At 39.8% G+C, this 24,578-nt stretch overlaps 1 protein-coding gene across 1 annotated transcript in view; it reads right to left on the bottom strand.

The window, feature by feature from the left end:
* Window positions 1–1,506: 1,506 nt before the first annotated feature.
* Window positions 1,507–24,578, bottom strand: part of CKMT2 (creatine kinase, mitochondrial 2) — a 35,466-nt gene continuing 12,394 nt past the window's right edge. Inside the window, exons 2-10 of the mRNA XM_073344382.1 lie at window positions 19,612–19,784; window positions 17,219–17,417; window positions 15,236–15,331; window positions 13,546–13,767; window positions 9,282–9,367; window positions 6,794–6,917; window positions 4,508–4,642; window positions 4,001–4,126; window positions 1,507–1,745 (exon numbers count right to left, since the gene is read on the bottom strand). Coding sequence (XP_073200483.1) covers window positions 1,626–1,745; window positions 4,001–4,126; window positions 4,508–4,642; window positions 6,794–6,917; window positions 9,282–9,367; window positions 13,546–13,767; window positions 15,236–15,331; window positions 17,219–17,417; window positions 19,612–19,763 — 1,260 coding nt within the window. The 5' untranslated portion in view covers window positions 19,764–19,784 and the 3' untranslated portion in view covers window positions 1,507–1,625. The remainder of the gene's footprint in view (window positions 1,746–4,000; window positions 4,127–4,507; window positions 4,643–6,793; window positions 6,918–9,281; window positions 9,368–13,545; window positions 13,768–15,235; window positions 15,332–17,218; window positions 17,418–19,611; window positions 19,785–24,578) is intronic.

The following is a 24,578-nucleotide window of genomic DNA, read 5'->3' as shown; positions in this document are numbered from 1 at the left end:
TAAAAGACAGCATTGATTAAGTCCTTTTAATTTTTCAAATCACTCTACAGATATAAACATATTAATCTTCAGAATACCTGTGAATGGCAGGGAAGTAGTATCCCCATACTACAGCTGGAGAAACTGAGATGCAGAGAGGTTGACAAGTGACCTTGATTGTGATCAGGAATCTCTTTAAAAAAGGTTTGTCTGCTAAAGAGGAGGAAGTGCTAGAGGGTTCATTGGTACTTGAGTGTGATTGATGGTATCTTTATTCATTTTTGTGTTTATGATCTTTGGGTAGTTAATCTTACATGTCACAGTGTCAGGATGATGTTTATCTGGTAGCTATAATTTTTATTTAAGCCTGGGGAGAGAAAGGAATAAGTAATGACAGTTTTCGCTTACATTTATACATACCCCTACAGTGTTTTGAAGACTTCTCTACAAAGTTATTTATTTCTATCGTTGAAAGGTATGTTGGTTTGCTGCTATTTATCTGTAAGTGGCAAATGATTACATACTCTGTAATTCATTTCAAAGTATAAATTTTTTTTAGATTATTTTGCCCAAGGCGACACAAGCAAAAGAATGACAGCAGTAGGAATAGAAGTCAACTGTTCCGCGCTCCAATTTTGCCCTCAGTCTACTAGGCTACACTGCCTATGGCTCTGATTCATCAAGTTGCTTAAGCATGTGCTCAGTTTTAATTTTGATTTCAGTGGGACTATGTACAAAGAGTAATAGATATGTGCTAGAATTGTGTTTGGCAAACATAAGCACCGTCTGCCTTAGACAAAGGATGTATTGTAGTTTGCCAGGCAAAGACTGTGAGGTACATTTACATAAAAGGTAAACAAAGCCATCAACCTTGCAAGTGCAGGAGGCAGCCTCTTGCAGGGGTCTGTACCTCAAATAATAAATTACTGAATCAACCAATTATGTATATTACTGTATTATAAACGTGTATCAAGTAAGGTCTTTTATGAAAGATAATCTTACACTGGTGATTAATATTGTGAAATGCATGTATTAATGCTTTCTGAGGAAATATGAATACTCACAGATAATATGCTTTGACGTCTGTAACCAAACAAAGGGAGAAACAGGTTTTTTCTCTTAGACAGGAGGGAAAGAAGAATCAAAACAATGGAAGCTCCATTTACATATGATCAGCAGGGGAATGAGAAGTTCACAGTAATGGAAGAACAGCATGAGATCATCCATAATCTTTTTAATCTCTGGTAAACTTTCTAGGCTGTTTATTTCATTCTGCAGGAGTTCCCTGACTTTCCCTGTTAGTGTCTAATACCAAGTAGAAAAGATATTTCATATACTAAGTGATACATAATCATAGGAGACTTGGATGATAATGTTAGCAAATAACGTGAGCATTTTCATATCTATCAATCATTAAAATCTATTTATTGGTCATTACTATGTTACTTACAGTGTTGGTTTCTGAATGTTAACTGTTGCCAACCCAACCAGCTACTAAAAAACAGACAGACAATCTGTAAGGCATCAGGTAATGTTTTATTTCACAAGTTGTCAGGATCTTATTTATACCCTGAGATATACAGAGATAATTTTCTGTCTGAATAACAGACATATTTCACATCAGTTATTAATCATCTGTAACAAGCTCACTTCCTTCCAAACTGGGGCAAAGGTGGTGGTACCTTGATGTCTTGACCTTTTTCCAGCTTCTTCTCACAGTCAATCAGATAATTGACCCCATCAACAACTATCTGGACAAGCTCCACCTTAGATAGGAAAAAATACCCAAAATATTTAGGTTATGTTGTTATGTGAGTTACGGTGTTATGTTGTTATGTGCCAACAGAGCTAGTAGCTCCAAACAGGGCATATCTAAGTAGAGGCATGGCTCCAATGTCAGGATGTCTGTGTTGAAGGAGTGCTGGCTACACACTTCCCAGCATACTCGGAGCATTACCCAGAAGGCATACCTTTCACAGTTTTAATGCCTCCATCCATCCACCTCTGCTAGGGTGCTGCACCTTCCCCCACTCCCTTGATGGAAAATTTCTATAGAATTCAATGGAAAATGATAGCCCATCTATAAGCTTTTTGAACCAGCCTACAGATAGAATGTAATAAAGAACCGTAGCCCTTCTATAGACTGCTATAGGATGAACCAGAAAACCTATGGGAAGACTATTATTCTCAATTACATATTACAGGTTTTCACTGGACCCTTAATACAAAGTGTTGGTTTCATCCCTATCAAAAGGATTCTTTTGTGAGAGTCTTCAGCTCCTTCAGCCTCATAAGAGGAAAAATATTAAGGATAGACTGTAGATGTCATGGATTTGTAAAATAATTAGACTGTTCTTTCAGTATCATCAAATATTGAAGTGAGCAAAATGGCTGTTGGGCTGTTGTCTTGCGGGTGTAGTAATGAAACATCTTTCAAATTCGGAATGGAAAGGAGTGTTTCGCACTTCCTCTTATCAGCTGTCAGAATAGGACCAGACTACTTTATGGTCATCCTTTTATTGCATGATTTCAGAATGGAAAGTCCTTGCAGTTGCCAATGAGCTGTTCTGATGCTACTACAACAAGTGACCAACTACTCTTATGCAGAAAAAAACTCCCATTGACTCTAAAGGGAGTTTTGCCTTTATAGCAACTGTAATATCAAGCCCATAATCCACATTTCTCTGGCAGTAGGCCCGATTGTAAACTCATACTGGTTTTACACCAGGCATAACTCCATTGAATTCAGTGGGGTTACTCCTGAGTCACACTGCTGTAAGTGGGATCAGAATCAGACCCAGTGTCTTGTCCCAAAAGCAGCAGCAGAACCTCCAATTCCATACAGTAAGCAACAGATGCGTTTGTGTAATCTCTTTAAAAACTATTAAAGAATAAAAAAAAAAAAAGACAAGGTGAGTCTGAGAGGGGAGAGTTTTACCAAACCCTGTGGCATGACAGCACCAGCTCCCCTGGTGTTATGAACTTTAGAGTAGGTAGCAAACTGTGTAACTTATTTTTAAAAAAATCTTCATGAAATGGTTCATTAGCAATCTTTAATAACTGGTTTGTTAAAACTGATTACCCAAGCTAAATCCCAGTGTCTCTTTATTGGTACAATAATGGATTTTGAAGGGATTTGTTTTTTTACTATAAAGCATTTCAGTGGCTTAGCAGTTTATTTTATTGTCTTTACAGACCAGCTGTGTTGGGAAATCAGAGGTCTGATTTTGCAGCTGTGAGGATGAAAATAATTTTGTATGAAGTTTGCATTGACCAGTAACTGAAACAAAAAAACCCCAAACAACTTTATGTTGCGCCATTGGGGACATAACTTAGTTCTGCAAACAGGTTTATCACACAATGAAATCTATTTTATTATGTACTGAAAAATATATATTCTATAATAAAACATTTCTATCCTCTTATGTGTGTTTGCTGTGTCTTACATTGAAAGCTTTTCAGGGTAGAAATAGGTCTGAGATATAGGCTTCATCTTTCAAATCCTTACTCACACGATTAGTCCTTACTCACACATAGCCTCATTGACCAGTTGAAATCTTCACATGAATAAGGGATTAAAGGCTTAAGCCATGTTTTTAAAACTCTATGTAAATGAACTATGCAATATAAATATTTGTATTAATGAAAAATTAGCAAAAAGCACACAAACGTTTCAAAATGTTATATAGTTCATAATGACATGCTGTTTCTCAAACAACACAATGTACCATACAGTTTTTCTAGCTCCTTACACATATATGTATAGCATCTTGTAATATGCTTTTCATTCTTGTATATTTGGACCTTTTTCATGGTCTCGTATATTTTGATTGACTTAGGGGTCAGTGATGCAAACACTTACACATGTGAGTAACAGGTTTCAGAGTGGTAGCCATAAATGGTCATAGCTTCATTGAAGTAAATGGTTCCACTGAAGTTAATTGACTCCCATGAGTCTATGACCATTTGCACAAGCTGAGGATCTGCTTCATTGAGTTTAAAACTAGAAAAAACATATTACCTCTGATCGGCCCATGCGGTCCAGGTTGGAGATATCGTACACATCTGCCACAGCTGCTGTGTCCACACCACCAGTGCCACGTTTCTGCAGCCTCAGATTCTCCAGAATCTTTGAAAACCTGGGATCCTAGCACAAGAGACATTTATTTATTTACAGGCTTTATGGATATACTGATTTTATATATTATATTGTATTGACTCCTGGAAATACTGTTATCAGTTACTTCAGTAGTTTCTCCAGGAATACTTGCAGGGATGGATATTTTCCACTGCCTTTGGTATACGGGCTGCCTGAGTGGCTGTTGGGTGAATAGATTCATTCACATAACAAATACAGTAATTTGATGGATAAAAATATGCACAATTTGTCACAGATTGTCCCTGGGGCCTCATAGTTACACATAATATTAAGTACATTAACACTGTGAATTGTTCTTTTTTCATTTGTTCCTTTTTGAGTCAGATGAAGACCTGATTTACATCACAGCTGTTTTAATGGCTTACATACCTTGCTGAGTTTTGGAAGTTTAACATGAACTCCTGCACGTAATCCTGTTCCCAGGTTGGAAGGACAGGTCAGAACATATCCTAAGCGTTCATTCCACATGAACTCCCAGCCCCGTTCTTTAATTAATTGTTCAACCTGCAGGTAAAAAAACCCAGAAAACTGCCGCACACAAATGTCTCATCTTATGATAATGTTGCTGACATCTGATATTCTTGCTGTCTTTCATGAATTTGACTATTAAACCCACAGTGCCAATTTCTGCCCTCAGTTATACCCACAAAAATCCACTGATGTCAATGGAGTTGCATAGGTGTAAGTGAAGGCAGAGTTTGGCCCATTAAGTATATAAAACACACAAGATTATGTGCAAATGAAACTATGGTTGAGGTATAAATCTTTGCATGTATCCAGCACCTTTCATCCAATATCCTCAGTGAACTTTATAAACTTTCTCCTCTCACATACACAGTGTTGTCATCTTGTGATTTTATTGCAAATCTTGGGATATTTGATATTTTTCTGAAAGCTTAAATTGTGGAGTCAGGTAATTACACAAGACTCTCAACTTTCATTTGAAATCAAAGTAAGTTTCTAGCTTTTGTGATGGTGGAGAAGAGCTGTAAATCATGAACCCTAAAGGGTCAAACACCAGAGAGCTAATAAAAGGACCCAAAGTTTATTATTTTTAAAAAATTCATGATTTTCAAGCCCTGGCACTTGAATTTTGAATCCCTGAGTTTGACAATACTGCTAACACTACTACTGCAAATCATGAGTAACTCCATTGAATTCAATGCAGTTTCAGTGCAATTCTGATGTGAGAGGAGAATCAGGCCCATTAATTATTCAAGGCTCACCAAACCCCTGGAAGGTAACTAAGTATCCTCATTTTGCCGATGAGTTAACTGACAGAGAGAGAGGTTAAAGGACTTCCCCAAGGTCAACTAGGGAGTCTGTAATAACACCAGGACTGCTAGTAAGAGACGAGTCTTTATTTCCTGGCTTCACTCATATGCCATGTGTCAGAGTTACAAAAGATTTCTGCCTGCGTCAAATGACAGGAGTTCATATCCACTGACTCTAGTAGGAGTTATAATTACAGAGTCAACGGTAGAGCTGGGAATAAAATCCAGGAGCCATGACTCCTAGTCCCTGGCTCGAAGAATTGCATTGCACTACCTCCTTGTACAACATAGTACAGTGTCATAAATGCCTCTGAGAAGAACATGGACCAGATGCTGGGGCCCTCACCGTTCTAGAGAAGAGGAGGGGCATAAAGGCATCTGTAAGTCACTTTTGTGTTGGCTTGATCCTCTATGTTTCAAACCAGTCCCCAGTACATCAATTGGTATTAGCCCACAAGCAGGAGTTGCACCATCTATGGATCAGCTGGAGTGCAGCAGTGTTCTGGAATGTCCTGTGCCCTTGGCCACACCCCTAGCATGCACTTTATGCCCTTGCTACAAGGTGCAGGGTGGAATCCTCACCTGCTCAGTTAAGGCAGCTTTGATGGCCCTTTCTCACTGCCAGAGCAGCACAATGGGCTACATCAGGGACCAGATCCAGCCTACAGTCTTAGCTGGATTGCCTAGCTCAACTGGATGTATGTTATAACCTTCACAGCATTTTAGCATAGATTTTTCTCTTCATATTTATATGTTTTTGGCAAACTTGAAATAAAAAGCCTAAACAGATTTATCCCAAGCCCAGCGCCTAAGGTTGCAATTTTTGTATTTAAGACGACTTTGCTGTCCTAAAAATCTCAGATTTTGGTGTGTAATTTTAAACCAACATATATCATCTTTCCTTGTGTCAGAATTTGAAAGAATTTTAGAAATCCAATCAATTTTTCACTGTTTTGGCTGTTTTCCTTTATATATTTCTCCCATCAAATGAAGGACGTCGGTTTAATTTTTCTAACAAATTTCATTTTCAGGTTCTCAGTGCTACAGGTTGGGGTGAAAAACACTGCAAGGCAATGCATATTTGTTTATAATAGTAAAGGAGAAAAATTTCAGTTGACTTTAGATTTTGTAAAACTTCTGGCACTGTTAGGGTTTGATTGTCCCTACATTTTGGCTAACAATATGAAAACACTGTGTCTTTACTTCCTTGTTACTGTTGCTTTTCAAGTGGGGTATAATTTGGATTGATTTTTTTAAATTTTGTTGCTAAAAATAGTGAAAGGGAATTCAGTATTAACCATATCAATGAGTGGTGACACTACTTTAATGACTAACAAACAGGAATAATAAAAATTAAAACGCAAACTGCCTGAGTTGTTACCTCTTTTAAACCACGGCAAAATCTTTCAAACACCCTTTTCATATTGCCACTTTTTTCCATGGAAATCACTCTGGTATGGTCTTCTTCATTAATCCAGATAAGAAATGTTTTGTCATGGTTATGCCTATTTGAGAGAAGAAAATTGTGTCTTTAAAGAATGGGATAAGCCGTCAGAAATAATTCTCATCATTCTCAGTTTAATTTCAATTCCATCCTTTCCTAGCTCGTGATTGTGCACAGGACAAGTGCTGCAAGATAATACCAGAGTGACGGGGCTAAGAATAAGAGCTATTGAGGCCTTTCTCAGTTTCATTCCTCTAACCAATAGTAACATAATCCTTCAGGTTCCTTAGGTCACAATGATAACAGCACTGTTTATTGATTACACTGGTGTTGTATTGATGCTGCACTAGAAAGTACACTTTTTCTTCTAACAAGAACTTATCCGTAGGAACACACAGCTAGGGGAACTAGGAACTGGAGAAGCAGAGTTCTGCATCTTTAATCATTGGGGAAGTTATTCGTTGATTTTAGAGCTTTCTGAAGTGAGAAAATCTGATGCTTACACGCTGCCTGGGGCCCGGCAACCTGACCCTATTTAACTGTATTCTCTTCTAAATCAAATCCTAGTTCCTTTTATATCACTTGGTAACACACGACTGGCATATAAATCAAATTATCCATTGGGAGAAGGCAGCTAAATGTTGCTTCAAGACAGTACATTAATAAAGATGCTGACTTATCTTTCAAGATAAAGTGCCTGGAGATAAGGTATCCACTTTTGCTTCAAATTGATAAGTTATGGTCATGCTTTTAAAGTGACAAGTAGGAACTGGGATCACTGTTTGCTTTTCTTCACGTTCTCTGCCTTTGGATTAGTCTTCCTGAATCAGATAAATTGTGACCAATAGGTTGAGACTTGTTCATACAAACAGTCTGAATAATACATCGGGAGTAAAGCACAGTAGGTCTAAGATTTAAAGCCCATAGAGGGCCTGACTTTTAGCCTGGCTTTAGTTGGGCCTCCTTTTTTGTACTTGAAATTTGCTGATGCAAATAATTGCGGGTGCAAATGTGTCCTGGCAGTTATTTGTGGGTGAAAGCAGACATACTTAAATATCCAAGTACCTGCTTTGCAGTCACCATCTGCCATTTAGGATGGGATTTTCAAAAGGGATCAGTGTTGGCCTAACTCAGCTCCCACTGAATTAAATGGAACTTGTATAATTGACCATAGGGAGAGTAGTGAGGCTAATGTTGAGTGCTTTTGAAACTCCCACCCATAAGGTGAAATCCTGAGCCTACTGAAGTCAATGAGAGTTTTGCCATTGACTTCAGTGGGGCCAGGATTTCATTCTGAGGCTAAATTGTCCTAACATATAACTTTGCCCACAATTATTTGTATCTACAAATTGTGATGCAATAAGAGAGACCAAGTTTTAAAATTCCGGCTCATAGTGTCACTTTCCAGTTACAGCAAGTTATATTTCACATGCAATATAAATTATATTTCACATGCAAAATGTGCAAACACAGATCTGGTTTATTCAGGTGATGCACTGGGGCTACATGCATTATTTGTACATGTTCTCTTCAGTTCATAAAATCTATGCACCCATTTGTTATCCTTATAATTCTTCTAGTAAAACCTGTTTAAGATTTTGTTCTGGGCACCAGGAGCCTAATCCAAAGCCCATTGAAATTGAAAACTCCTGTGGGATTCAGGTAGGCTTTGGATGGGGTCTACATAAAGTTGGTTTGGCTATATTCACAGTAAATGCTGGAGATGCTGTCAAACATAATCTAATCTGTCCCACATAATTTTTTCTTGACACAATTTAAAAAAAACATTTGGAGTGGAGCAATACATGCAAAGGTTTTTCCACACAAAGATCTGCCTCACTAAAAGCGTATGAATTGCATCTTCCAACTAATTCCAAGAAATGATGGGTGTTCATTAAGTAGCAGAACATGTAATGATAAAAAATGAAAATATAACACTCCTTCAGTTTATTCTGCATGTGTGAAGGAAAGCTTAATCACAGTTCTGATAGAAAAAAAATTACATCAGCAACAAAATGAGGGGAAAAGATGCAATGTTGAGGTCTCATACATGTGATTTAAGGTAGCTCATTCATGCTTTTTAGATTACATTTATAACTTGTTTTTTATGGTCATTCGCTGGCCCTTCTTTTGTGCTGAATTTTTATTTATAAAAAACAGAAGCTAAAAGACTAAAGCAATAGTCTTATTTATATTCCCTTGTGTTGTGGCTGATGATCATGATTGTTGCATTAATGGAAAGCCTTGTTTGTTGTATTATTTATTTCTATATTTCCTTGAACAATTAATAAAGAAAACATTTTTAAAGGTAGCTAAGTATGTAGTCAGTATCAGGGAATGGCAGCTGCAGTGTTAGGACAAGCAAGGAGAGACGTAATAAAATCACTTGCACATGATACAAACTTCCACACTTCACATGCCATACCAGATTCCTCTGGCATCAGGCCAGTCACGTGCCATCCCAGCACATGTTAGCAAAGGGGACACTGGCTTATCAAAGAGGAAATGGTCCTGAAAGCCAAAATGTGTGAGAGAGAGAGAAAAAAAGAGGGAGGGAGATAAAGAGAGAAAGAAGCAACTGAATTCAGGGAAGTAATGCTGTTCTGAACATTTAACACTGCCAAGAAAGTCACTGGTATACAAATAAGTTGCATAAAGCTGAAGTTCCTTGACCTCAGATAGAAAGCATTTTACTCAGATGTGTTTCTGGAGACAGAGGCTTGGTGACTACCAGTTCTCACTGCTGCTAATTTTTGGCTAGGCGTGATAAAGGAGAGTTGTCTGGCTATGCAGGAAGAAGGACAGGAAAACTGGACGTGGTTTAATTAGGCCACAACATTATTCTTAAATGTCTGGGAATACCCGGCAGATAAACATGTACAGTGCAGGTATTTTATAATCATTTCAACATATATCCAGGGGGCTTCTGTCAGCCCTCCCCTTTAACCATCCTGGTCCCCAGCCAACTTGCGGCTGGGACCTCACCAAATGAGGGTTAAGGTGGGCTATAAAGGGTGAGGGGTTGGCTCCCGGCTGTACTAGTCATAGGAGTCCCGAAACCCCCGTTTTCGCTCCTTTAAAGAATACTTCTGTAAGCTCCTTATCAGTCCATTTTATCTAACCACTGTATTCCTTCCGTTCAGAGTACCTGCCCCATGTTTACATGATGTGTTGCGACATCATAGCTTAACTCCTGTTTCATGTTTGCCCAACTAAGCACCCCCAAACCCTCTGTGGGGAAGGGAACCCCCACACTTCACCTTGGCCAATCCGGCAGTGAAGGAAAAATTCCTTCCCAGCCCCCCCAGAAAGGAGCAATTAGCATAATGCCTATAGCGCATCCTGACAAAACCCACTTCCACCTCGTCCAGGTAAAAGAGGGCTTTTCCTGCAGTCCCCCCCTCTCTTCTGGTCTCCTCTTGGGGGGAGAGATGGGTCAGCGTCTTCACACTGATCTAGTCCTCAGTAGAAAGTCACTCCTTGGCTAGGCCTTAAAAGAGCACACACCTTTTCCAAGAAGCCAGACAATGGCCCTTACTACTTAATGTGAAGTCAGTCTCCTGGGAATGCAGGGTGGGTACCACCACAAAAAATAGGGAAGACATCCCACAGGGAGTTAAAATCATAGAACTGCAAGGGTCATCTGGTGTAACCCCCTGCCAAGATGGAGGATTTGGTGTGTCTAAACAATTTTTTTTTTTGGTGGTCTCAGAGTGCAGCCACCAACTCTTGTTGGTGGCCGCTCTGACAAAGCTGTCTCTGTCTTCTGCAGCCCTTCACCAAGAGCCCACCTTGGGGAAGGTGGGTTAGGAATTTACCAGCTACCTGTGGAGTCCCAAGTTCCCCATGCCCTGGCTTGGTGGGAGCAGGGGAGCGCTCTGGCAACCAAACACAGCCACCTCCAGTGATGAGCCTCTTCTGGCACCGCGCATACCGGCCCCGTGTCTCCAGAGGCACTGTCCAGAGCCCCCAAGAAGAGTACACAATGCAGGGCACTGATCATTGCTGGTGCCACCAGAGCAAACACCAACGTGGTGCATCTCGCTGCCCTTGATAAGAGCTATTCAGGAGCAATGGCTGGGCTCTGCAAGGAGGTATAGATGCTTTGCCCGTCCTCCCCAGTCTCCGCCAATGCTTTGGCCGTTGTCACGGCCATAAAAAATCTGCTGATGGCCGCATTTGAGAAATGGTGATCTAAACCATCCAAGACAGATGACTATCCAGCCTCCTTTTGAAAATCTGGAAGGAGGAAGGAGCTTCCACAACCTCCCTAGGCAGTCTGTTCCATTGTCCTACGGTTTTTACACTTAAGAAGTTTTTCCTGAGATTTAATCTCAATCTGCTATGCTGGAGTTTGAACCAAGTTTGCCTGTTGTCCTGCCCCCTGTGGCAAGAGAAAACAATTTTCTCCATCTTTTTTATGGCAGCCTTTCAAGTATCTGAAGACTGGTGTCATGTTCTCTAAACATACCTAGTTCCTTCAGCCTTTGATCATCTTTGTCACTCGCCTCTGGATCCTTCCCAGTTTCTCCACAGCCTTTCTATACATTGGTGACCAAAATTGGATACAGTACTCCAGCTGAGGCCTGACCAGCACCGTGTTAATGTACATTACTGCAAACCATAATGTACAGAGTTTTCAGAGTGCGGGCCTAAGGGTGGCAAAATGTCTAGTGGCAGTCCTGCAAATAAAATATCTTGAGTGTATTGTTTTAGCAATTTCTTTTGAGTAGGATATCATGGGAGAAATTAAAATAGAGTATGGTTTGGTACCTTTTGGTACCACCAATTCATTCTTTTTCTCAAAGGGAGATTCTATTTCTGCTTGAACACCTGTAGCACTTGGCAGCACAGTTTGGGATGTATCATGCTGAAAGACCTAATCTCATTCAACGGATTCTTCTCACTGACCTGTTCCTCTTCCCCCCCACCCCGCCCCCAACAATTAAGCATTTGATTTTTCACATTCGTTGCGGAAGGTTATGAACAAGGGAATGTATTTAGCTCTCATAGCCTCAATGACCATTATGTCAATTGTTTTTTTAAATGACGTATCTAGGGTCTGATGCAGGGTGAGGAGGAAGGATGTCCAGTATAAATAAGATGATGTAGACAGGGGAGTAAGCTTTACTCTTTTCTCCATTTTGGATTTTAGGCCCCTCTACCTGTTGGACTCCTGCTGGTGCCAGCATGGAGCCCCACTGAACTAAAAGTGAACCCAGGAAGGTGCAGGGTCCTTCTGTTTGTTTATCTTACATTGCAGGAGCAGGGCCTTAGTAGAGTCATTTCTTGATCATACCTATTACCTGAATGATGAAACTGCGTTTCCATTAGACCAGAAGAACTGTACACTTCTGCTTCTGTTGTGTTTTCCCCTTCTCTCTCCTAGTGCAACCTGTACCCAGTACCAGTTTCCCCTGTAGGTACCAGCAGACAGATGGAACTAGCATGAATCAGCTATGGATGAAATGCTTTTCTCTACTACCATTCCCTTCTATGCTTAAGTTAACAGAAGAAATGATCCTTCCCCAGGGAGCTGCTGAACAGAAGAAATCAGTTTAGCTTGCAGCAGGGGAAATTTAGGTGGATATTAGCAAAAACTTTCTAGCTATATAGTTGAACACTGGAACAGGTTACCTAGGGAGGTTGAATCCCTGTTACAGGAAGTTTTTAAAAATGGTTAGACAAACACCTCTCAGGGATGGTCTAGGGATACTTAACTCTGCCTCAGCACAGGGAGATAGACTAAATAACCCCTTGAAGTCCCTTCCAGCCCTTATTTCTATGGTTCTATGAAATAAACGCTTAACCCATTCTTTCGGTTTTGTGCTGATTTAACAGTTCCTTTGGACTGAATCTGAATGTGATACCAAGTAGCAGCATTAATGGTAGTTACACTAATTTTACTTTAATTAATACTTTAATTTTGGTTATTATTTTATGGACTAATGTTCTTTAAATACAGCTGATAGGATATAATCATTGTTTGGGGCTCACAAAAATGCATATTTAAGGACTTTAAAATATTATTGATTATCTTGTGGATTTTTAAAATAGTTTACCCAATACATTCTTATTACCTGTTATGCCAGTAATGCACTTGCAAACCTTTATCTCTCAAATCATCTGAATACAGCAACATGTTGATATGACAAAAATCCATGACCAAAATCTTTATGCTTCCTCCATGCAAATCCTTAAATCACATGTTTTAGTGATTGTAGGATTGGGACTTATGTTGCCTGCATGGTGTTTGTGCCTATCACAGTTCAGGAAAACAGGACTAGTGGACATTTTGTAAATAAACAAATAGCACTAAAAATACTGATTCTGCACTAATTTCTGCTCCAAACCGGAAACTGACCCACAAGATTTCAGCTACCATTGACCAACGTGGTGACTGTAGCCATATTTATAGAATTTTAATTTGATGCAAAAATTCACTCCTGGAATACAACTTGTGTGTATAAAGTTTTAGCCCAAGCCAATATTTTAGCCAATACAATTGGGATTTATAATAGAAATTCATACTGACCATTAACTACAGGAATACTGTTATAACTAAGTATCTTCATTACGTAAGCAGGAAAGTATGCATGAGAGAGAAAGACAGCAATAAAAATAAATGTGATTAAATGATATACATTAATGAAAATCTTCTAAGACTCCAGATTGGAATTTGTACTTACATCAATAAGCTGCTGTTGATCCTTCTCAGACATATTGGTCAGGCTATAATACTTTCCAGCAAGGTCTCCTTTGAGCCCAGCCAAAGCAGTGACCACAACATTTTCTACTTCTCTTCTCTCTGCCCTGGAGCAGGCAGGGGGAAGGCTGAGACCCCGGATACTGCGACCAGTACGTACACGTGATGATAGGACATAGCGCTCATCAAACTGACCTTGGGTAATCTAATGAAAGAAATGAAAATCTACACATAGTGCCCCATTTTACATATAGTAAGTTTAAAATCTGCCTTTCTATGAAAAGAATGTCCCTTCATATGTTCTCTTCAGCCAAATGATTACAACTAATATTGGGTTCTCAGAAATGCAACAGACAGATGCATCAGGGTGTCAGGTTCTAGCACTATGCATGGAGATCCAGAGTGCTTTTGCTGACTCACTGTGGCAATAGACCAGGTGGGTCCTCTTAACTCCAAGCCAGATATATTACATTGTTTCAATAGCTCCCTGAAAGACAGAGAACTAGGGACAAGGGCAGAAGTTGCTTAGAAACAGCCAAGCCCAAGATGATGCTTATATTTCTTGTTAACTAAGACAACAATAAAGGAAATCCCAGGGTAAATTTAGATCATATTTAGTGTGTGCGTGCACTCTGGGCTCCATCCTGCAAAGTGCACAGTACTCTGATCCTGATCCAGCAAAACACTTAAGTACATGCTTAACTTAAGTAAGAATAGTCCCATAGCGCTTTGCTAGATTGGGGTCAAAGTAGCAGTCAGACACTACAGTGGTAAGTGTAGTATAAAAACCGATATAGAACCAAATAGAGGTGCTCAGCACCATGCAGCTGTCTGTTTGGAACAGGGTGGGAATGCTACCTGCTTACATGTGTTGTCAGGGTGGCATTGAACACTGTATGCGCAGAGAAAAATGGAAGAGGTCCCAAAATGACTGGTGGAACAACAGAAAAACCAGCAGAGTTAGCTCAATAGGTCTTTTTGCAAATTATGAACGAGTGATAACAACAGCAGCAAGCCCAGGCTGAAGCCCAGCAGCAGCCGTGCTTCCAGGAAGACATTTAAAGTCACCTCTGCCCATGCCCAAAGTGTGTATGGGCGGGAGAGGAATACATGCCAGCTCCTGACCAAAACCCTCAGAACGGACTCCTATTTACCAAAGCACTTGAAACCACTTCCCCTGACTCTTCAGGTGCCAAAAGCTACAATTGTCCCCTACCCAGCCACCATACCTCCAGTTCTAAAATTCATTTACTCTGGCCAGAACTAAAATCTTTAGCACATTGAAATTTTAAAATTTGGGATCAGCCCACAAATAAATTGGGTTTAAGATTTAAATAAATAATAGAAGGGATGCTGTTCTGCCTGGACATTAAGGAAGGGAAGGATCATGTAATGTGCCACCTATTACACAGGGCCTTGCATAAGAGGGACAGGGGACAGAATCAGGCATCATTTAATCCAGTCTCATCCTTTTCTACATGTGCCATGTTTTACACAAAAAGTTGCTTGGGAAGGGGGAATAAAGCATTGCTAAGCGCAGTCATCGTGACATCACAGCTTTGTTATCCCTATGCTCATTTTCTTTGGCACTGGGAACATTTTTTGAACTATGAAATAGCATATCATTCCATGATAGGAAGCTGAAGGATTAAGGATTCAAAATTTGATCCTACCTTGGATGCATCCAGGTCAGTGTGATGCTTCATTACATAAGGGTCATAGCCATTGTGTCTCACTTTAATAACTGGGTCAAAAATCTCAGCAAATACCTGTGGAGTTAAAGGCATATTAATCCAGCATTGAGTATTTTCAACACCATTTTCCTTACCTCTTGTAATCCATGGTTACACAGCGTGGATCTCTGTCCCACTGCAGTGGCTGGACCACAGAGAGGCTGATGAGTCTGCTAAAGCTGGTGTGCTGACAAGAAAGGGTCTTTTAGCTCAGCCAGGAGATGCTCATGCTTTGTGATCCAGAGATCCTGGGTTCAGTCTCCAGTGATACTGATCCTTCTAGGGATGTGTGTTACACTCTCATCTAACATCTCATAATTGTATACTCATGTTTCTTCTTGATTCTAACTGCTCTGATAGCCAGCTTGAGGTTTTGGAGCAAAATTGCTCTCAAGAGATCATCAGAAGATACATGGGGCCTGATACATGGGGCCTGATTCTCCTTTCTCTTAAACTAGAATAAATCAGAACTCTCCTGAAATCAGCAGAATTCTGCTAGTCTAAAACTGGTATAATCAGTTATTATTATTATTATTATTATTGTTACTATTTGATTGTATTACAGTAGCAGCTAGTGGTTCCGGTGAAGACTGGAGTCTTAAGCAACATAGTATGTCTGTGTAAGAGAGAATCCCTGCTTCAAAGAGTTTACAATTTAAATAAAATCAGACAAAGGGTGCATGGTGAAACTGAGGCAAAAAGTGATTTTCAAAGCAGGTCTGTGGCAGAGCCAGGAATAGAACCCAGGTGTCTTGAGATCCAGTCCAATCCAGGGCCCTATCCATTAGACTCCATTGCCTCTCTAACTTGTAGTGCTTTGATAGAATATTCACCTTATTTCAAAACAGTAGGTGAATGAGATCAGCAGTTTAAACAGGGTGGGGCAGGGGAAGGATTTAGGGAGGGGGGCTAGTAGAGGAATGTTGGGAAAAGAGGAGAGAAATAATGGTCAATTGACTTGGCTCCCATCCTTCCCCTGAGAATTGTAAGGCTGATAATACCTGAGTATTGAGCTCTAAGGTGGTTAACTTTAGCTGCAATTAGTTTCTCCTGCCCGGCCCCACCCCACCTCCTCTGAGTGGAGAATTAGAGCTCTGTTGTATTTTTTTAGTTTGGCTGGATGGACTGAAGCGGTTTTTGTATAGGTTTTGGTCTGATGTGTATGCATATTGATGACTGAGTACTGAAGACGATATCTACACTTTCCACAGAAGAGGCTCAGTCACAGCTCCAAGCCCGATGAAACAGAGTCACCTGTATCATAACCCCATCCTTAGCATCCCAGTATTTGGGATGTTGGCTGTTACTATTAAGAGAACGAATAATAAAAATTCTAGCGTAATATAGGCAAGGGCTTTAATGTTAAATATCTGGAAAAGTGTTATAACAATGAGCCAGTTTTTTCCAGGTCTCAAACTTCTTATTTCAGAATTAAAATAGCCTAATCCTATGTTTCTATCTTTGGTACTTGTCATGCCCCTAAAGGCCTAGTGTCTAGCTGTCAAGCATCTCACATATTTCAGAAGAAAATTTCTTCTCACTTCTACCATGTTTGATTGTTTAAAGTATAATTTCCACATCATTTCAGTTTGGTGACATGTTTCCACACAGTCTTGCCACAAACTGAATTTAACAGCAGGAGGGAGTGTAGCTTTTGCAAGCAAATAAAATATTATTCCTGTGAGCCCACACTTCATTACCCTGGATAACATTATAGATGGCTCTTTTAATGATGTTTCCTGTTCATTGTACCTCCTGTTGAGAAAACACCAGTATTACCCATATGGTTTGTGGTTTACACACACTCTGGTGTGCTATTTACCTTAAAAGTGCACTTCTCATGAAAGATCTGTGCTGTCCTAACAAGCGCTCATGAAGTATAATGTACAAACTAACCATTACAGCGTAGTAAAAATGTTTCACCTCATAAGATTCTTCATCACCAGCGACCATGCCCACAGTTTTAATGAAAGGATGGCCAGGATTGTCAACGCCAGTTTGGATACACTGGTCCAGGGTATAACCATTTGGAGTCATCTTGTCCCTTAATTTAGCATATATTGCTGGTGAGAGACATTCAGCCATGCAGTTGTTATGTTTGCGGAGATCAGGATAATCTGCACTGAGGGGTGAAAAAGACAAATACATTTAACATGGTAACAAACTGTAATTCTTGGTTCTTTTTGCCAGGTTACGAACGTATCAGAAGGAGAGGGGACAGAAAGAGTGCTTACTTGGTCTGCTTGTTTCCCTCTCTTAAACTAAAGTTGTGTCATTCTACCACGCATTGATGGATATTATTCTCTGCAGTGGATCAGGAAGCTTGAGGTAAATAGCAGAGAGTTTAAAAGCACGCCTGGTGCTTGATACATGCACGGCATTAAAATGTAGAAAGGAAACAAAAGCATACAAGCTCTTACCACCACCACCCCCAGTCTGCACTGGCTGCCAGTTACATTAGCAGTACATAAAGATATTTACAATGGAAGTGGGAAGCACTAGCACAGATAGGAGGAACATGAACAATGTTCGGAATTCATTTGGTTACGCTTTTGATAAAACTTGAAGTACAAGTAAAGTTAGTGGACCAGATCCCCAGCTAGTGTAAATAAGTGTCACTCTGTGGAGCTATTCTGATTTATACCTGCAGAAAATCTAGCCCTTTTATACTAGTTCTGAGTTGTTTTAATTATCTTATTATTTAAAGAAAGCTGTATAGTATTATAATCCATCAGTAAAGAAATCTTCAGCTCTTAGCATGTGAAGTGGCAGGGTCGTAACCAGGGCAGGGTGAGCTGGGCAGCTGCCCAGGGCACAAAGCCATAGGGGTGGGAAAATGGGGCAGAGAAATGAAGTGGGGAAAAAAGGTAGTGGGTGCAAATATGTTTACTTGCCCCACCTGCAAAAATGCCCTAGTTATGGCTCTGTGAAGATGTTGCTACGTCCTTTGACAAAGCATTGGTAATACTTTTAAATGGGTCAGACTGTGACATCTTTATCCTGGTTTAGTAGCACCTTGCTCTAACAGGAATCTCAGCAACCTCACTGGGCCTATTTGTGAAATATGGTACTATTCAGTATGAATAAGGGGATCACAAACTGGCCCATATTGTCATTTTTCAAAAATAGGACCAAATTCAAGCTAATACAAGTCTAGTGAGGTCAACCTAGTCCGATCAGGGATGTATTTAGCTTCTATGCTCAGTCAATCAGTTTATAGCTGCTGTGGGAATATTTCAGGCAGAGCAGTTGTGTCTCTTCCGTGTATTTACCATGGCCAACACCTTATCATTTGTACATAAAAATATAAAAAACTTCCCTCCAGTAGAGTCTACACAGATAGTTGGCTGAGCAAACAGTTACTCCTAGGAATTAGCAAAAACAACGAGGAGGACTTGTGGCACTTTAGAGACTAACAAATTTATTTGAGCATAAGGTTTCGTGGGCTAAAACCCACTTCATCAGACGCATGCAGTGGAAAATACAGTAGGAAGATACACACACACACAGAGAACATGAAAAAAATGGGTGTTGCCATACCCACTATAACGAGAGTGATCAGTTAAAGTGAGTTATTATCAACAGGAGAAAAATAACCTTTTGTAGTGATAATCAGAATGGCCCATTTCCAACAGTTGACAAGAAGGTTGAGTAACCGTAGGGGGGAAAAATAAGCATGGGGAAATAGTTTTACTTTGTGTAGTGACCCATCCACTCCCAGTCTCTATTCAAGCCTAAGTTAATGGTGTCCAGTTTGCAAAGTAATTCCAATTCAGCAGTCTCTCCCTGGAGTCTGTTTTTGAAGGGTTTTTTTGTAGTATTGCCACTTTGAGGTCTGTAAAGTGGCAATACTACAACAAAAAAACTCCAAAAACAGACTCCAACTACCCCTCTGAATCCTAGGAATTAGATGACTGATAAGTTAATGAGGACCATCCTGAACCTTTGCCTGAAATGTGAACCAAAACTGAACTTTATTTGAGGTTTGACAATCTTTGTGTGTGTGGTTTTGTTTTTTACATTTGCACATGTCTACACTTCCTGGTTTTGAAGACTATTGTTCATGCTATTTTGAATCTATCTAAAACCAGGGTTACTAGTAAGAGATCCTGTTCTCCGACTTTGAACTTACAAGGATCTTCCCTTCCTCTTCTCCTCCCTTCCCACATGCATAGGTGCCACATTTGGGCCATGGTGACTTCTGTAGCTGCTCTGCAGTTTGCTGGGGGACAATTCCTTCTCTCTTAGTCCCACAGACAGCATCAGCAGCTACTTGGGCTGGGTGCTCAGTGGAAGGTTTAATCCAAATGACTTACCTTGGAGGAAAGAGTTTTCGTCTTTCATGAGATCCTGCTCTCACATTCTGATGATTCAATAGGTATCCGGTGGTTAAGGCCCCTGTGCTAACTGTTGCAAAGAGCACAGCAGTTTTGTGGCCAGCCAGGAGACGAGAAAATGTGCTAGTCATTCTTCTTCTATATTAAGGCTTCTAGAAGGCAAAATAACCCTATATGAAACCGTACTTGATGGCTATTTGAACTTAAAGTTCAAATATGCTGAAAATGCCAAATAAATGCTCACTCTCACAACTGGAACATACAGTAATTCAATAAAAAAGGCAATTTATTATTATTATTATTAATGTGTATTGCAGTAGTGCCTAGAGGAAGGATTGGTAGCATTTACTCTATTTCTGTACATAAACCTTTGATAGACTTGAAAAATCATTGGATCTGTTCAGTGCAATATTGAACACAACATTCTAAACCCAGCCATCTCTCATATTTATATTAACTGTTTTGAGGCTTTTAGGGTCATAATTCAATTCTTTAGCTTGCTTCATAGCAGTAATATAGTTACATGGTGATATCTGTTCATGACACATGGAAAGGTTATAATGTCAAAGTTAGACATAGCAGACAAATCATTGCAAATAATGTGTACCCGAAAATGAGACTGAAATATCAAGGAGGTTTAGATTCTGTTTGAAATATTATTAATTATTACCATTTATGTAACACTGCATAAATGGAGCTTTATAGTCTCTTGTGATGGATGAATGATACACAATATAAGACAGGCATGGTCTGTAACCGGTATCGTAGCGACACACAAAAACAAGTGTCTGCTTTCGGAAAAAAATATTAAAGCCTGACCTTGCAATCCCTTACTCAGATAAATATTCCCACAGAAATCAATGGGACTACTCAAGGAAATAAGAATTGCCCAAATAAGTACTGTAAGGGCCTGCACACTGGGTCTGTAATGCAGATTTCAAAACACAACAGGATGCCGGAAGCAATTGAGTTAAAATCACTTCTCCCAAAATCATTTACAACTAGTCAGAGAAGTTTTTTTTTTTTTTTTGACAGGGACAGACATTCATCTGATAAAATCCACAAACATCCTTCATAGTTTTATTTAAACACTGCCAAATAAATCCCCCAAATCTCCTGGCTGGATCCTTGGCCACATTAGGGCTGCTCTGCATTGCACTGGTGGCATAAAGCAACCTTACACCTGTCTTAACTGGCCAGCTGGTGAGTCCCTTGAGGCTGTTCTAACTGAAACAGGGATCAAAGGAAATCATAGATTGCCAAAATCTCCCTATCCCCACATGTACTAAGCCAAGCACAGCTTAGCCAGATCCAAGGACTGGGGCTTCTGTCATTACTTTTAGTGATAGATGCACAGGAAATTTTTGATAGACTTTAATCCACCATATGTTCATGAGAAGTGAAAATATAGACATATAGAAAATAACTCCACATGACAGCCATATTCTCTGCAAAGACCCAGGGCTATAAGTGCCTAGCACACTTAGGTGCACTGTATAAATAATTATATAAATCTGAAGTACCCAGTGAGCTGAGATCTGATAAGTCTTTTATCCTATGAAGGATACAACTGGGAATTTTTCTCACCCTCACCTCTCTCATTTGATCTCCAGAGTTATTTACAGAGATTTTTTGTTCGTAGAGGTACATAAGAAATTGCAAGAAATAAAGCGGACTTGTAAGTGATGCTTAAATTTCTCTTATCCTGTGATTCTGTGAGTTACCTTGCGTTTTGTAAAAATAGTCCTGTGGATAAATTAGGATAAAATGAATCCCAGTTACTTAAATGGCTCACAGATCAGATCCTTGATACCAACCTCCTTAAGACACCCCAGAAGGTTTCTGTATTTACACAACAAATTCTTACTTCTGCATAAGGATATTTTTAAGCAGTCCAGTAAAAATTGTGCTTCTTCCCCACCTGATTTCCTCATTAAAATGCACTTGGAAATAACTGGCTACCAGAGAATTCTTAATAGATAGGAATTTAATTAACGTCTATTGGCAAGAACAAGTTATTTCTGCCAAATAAATTGCCCATTGAAGTCAAGGAACATTTTGCCATTAATATAAATGAGTGCAAGACTGGGTCTAAGGCTAATACATTTTTAACACATTGGGTCATCATCAATAATAATACTTAGCACTTGTATTTTCCAAAGTGCTGCAAAGACCTAAAGTCACACTACACATTGGAGGTAGATATGTAGATACTATTAGCTCCACTTTACCAATGGAGAAAAAAGGTAGAGTGACTTAGGCCACACAGTGAGTCCACAGCAGAACCCACATTAGAACCCAGGAGTTCCTGACTGTCAGACTTGATCTAGTTCCTCCAGAGTCTGCTGCCTCTCAAGAAACGAAGTCTTTTACATCTTCAAGAAAAGGAGCTTGATTCTCATTTGCATTTTCACTGATCTAACAGCATAAAGGAGCCTTAAAGTGAGTGCGAGTGTAATCTGCATCCACTTCAAGGTTCCCTTCCACTGCAGGAGCATAGCCTAGGTGTAAATGAGAATCAGGCCCAAGAGGGTTTAATTAATCTCACAATATTTTTAGGAGCTCACACAGAGTCGATTATTACTAATTGTGTCTCATCAAAGTGTTCAGAGCGGTACAGCTACAGTACCAGAGCGCTGGCAATCTACAAGGCAGATAGAGAACATGGTATGTGCTAGGGGACTCAGAAGAGGGAAATAACTTGAATAATATTGTTGAATGGATTTGATTTGTTCTGTTTGTGATTGTGGGCCTCAGAGAAGGTTGAAGAGTGAAATCCAGGCCTGGCAAAACTTCCACCGAGTTACATGAGGACAGGATTTCACCCCATGAGTATAAGGTGGATGGAGGTCTGACAAATCTGGCTTGGAAGGGTGTTCAATACCTATAAAGTGGGTTGTAAGAAAACATGAAGTTAGGCGTGGAAGGACAATAATCAATCATGAATCTTCTCAGTGTGCAATCCTTCAGTTACCCTTTTCAGTGTTCTCAAGGATATATTTCTTCTGTTTAATCATTCCTTAATCCTTTTTTATTTCAGGGATTTAAAGAGGTTAGCAAGACACCTCAGAACATTTGATATCTGTTCAGTGAAAACAATGCTTTCATTTTGGAACACCATCCTGAAGCCCTGGGGTTAATCAGATCATGGTCAAGAACCTCACTTCCCTTTCCATTCATGTCTAATGATGATGATGACCTAGTATGTCTGCCTTTTCATTGGGTTTGAATCTTTTTGGTAGATTTTCATGCCCTTGTGTTTTGTTTTTGAGTTTGCATGATTCTTGCATACTTCTTTACAGGTTTGAAGGCAGATTTGTTTTATGTCCTGTGTCTAGATCAAATAGTTTGACACCAACTTTCCAATATTCTATACTGATGCATACTTGGCAGTATCAAAGGGCATTTTAAAACTAATAAAAGTCTTAGCTGTCTCCTCTACTTCCTGAGTACACGCATGATATAAAATAGGGTTTTGTCACTTAGAAGGAGAGAGACTCTGATATATCAACTGAAAGAGGATTCAATATTTTCTTCTTTGCTCAATGGTAAAAATTTGTCCAAAAACAGAGTACTGGGAAAAGACCACATTTCAAAATGATGCTCTTTACATATAAAAGCGGCCAAGAGTCCTGTGGCACCTTATAGACTAACAGACATATTGGAGCATAAGCTTTTGTGGGTGAATACCCACTTTGTCGGATGCATCCGAAAGCTTATGCTCCAATACGTCTGTTAGTCTATAAGGTGCCACAGGACTCTCTGCCACTTTTACAGATCCAGACTAACACGGCTACCCCTCTGATTTTGACATGATCAGCCATAAGGAACTGATTCTGATGATCTTAGATTACCCTGAAACCATGCCATAGAAAATGTTACAGAATTCACATTATTTAAACGATTAAAAATACATATTGATTAAGAAAATGCCCATGTGTCAGAACTTTCCCTGTTGGCTTGATCCCGCAACTCTTACTCACATGAGCAATTTTTCAATGGTCCCACTAAAGTCAAAGAGTTTATTTGCATGAGTATGCTTTGCAGAACTGGTCCTTAATGCATGTCAGAAGGGAAAAAATCTCATCAGTGGTGGAATGTTTTATCATAAATTAGAATCAAATAAGCAGTTTATGATACAATGGGTTTTTTCTACTCCTTTCTGTCCTCATCATTCAGCATGTGGCCGTATGCCTTAGTTACAACACACCATCCAAACTCTGCATTGAATATGGAAATATTAATTTCCTCATGGGCTTCTCTGTGGAACTCACTCTTGTTGTATCTAAATAACTCACAAGCAATGAATTTATTTTCACAACAGTCTTGTGAGCGATGGCACTAATAATATCCCCATTTTACAGATATTGTCAGTCTCTCTTCACTGATGAGCAGGCAGATGAATCATAGAATCATAGAATATCAGGGTTGGAAGGGACCCCAGAAGGTCATCTAGTCCAACCCCCTGCTCAAAGCAGTACCAATTCCCAGTTAAATCATCCCAGCCAGGGCTTTGTCAAGCCTGACCTTAAAAACCTCTAAGGAAGGAGATTCTACCACCTCCCTAGGTAACGCATTCCAGTGTTTCACTGGACTCACACCCTGTCCTAGAAACTAAAAACCTGATCCAAAGCCCACTGAAATCAATGGGAGTATTTCTGCTGATTCCAAGTGGTGTTGGATCAGGCATTTAAAGCACACCGAAGTCATCTCCTAACCTGGGGACTGAGAGTTCTGGGGATGCTTCTGACTTCTGTGTACTGTGCTGTCACTTCAGCAAGGGACAAATACATTCGGTGTATTTGATCAGACTGGAGGAGTGATGTGCCTTGTATGTGTAGAGGACAGAAGGAGACACAATAATATAATATGAGTCCTTCAAGAATAACCAGGGTATTGTCTGTATTGGCTACAGTTATTCCACCAGTAACAGATAATGGTAATGA

The sequence above is a fragment of the Lepidochelys kempii genome, chromosome 5 (assembly GCF_965140265.1).
Source record: "Lepidochelys kempii isolate rLepKem1 chromosome 5, rLepKem1.hap2, whole genome shotgun sequence".
Lineage (NCBI taxonomy): Eukaryota > Metazoa > Chordata > Testudines > Cheloniidae > Lepidochelys > Lepidochelys kempii.
The sequence above is the reverse complement of the archived record's forward strand: the minus strand, read 5'-3'. Positions and strand labels throughout refer to the sequence as shown.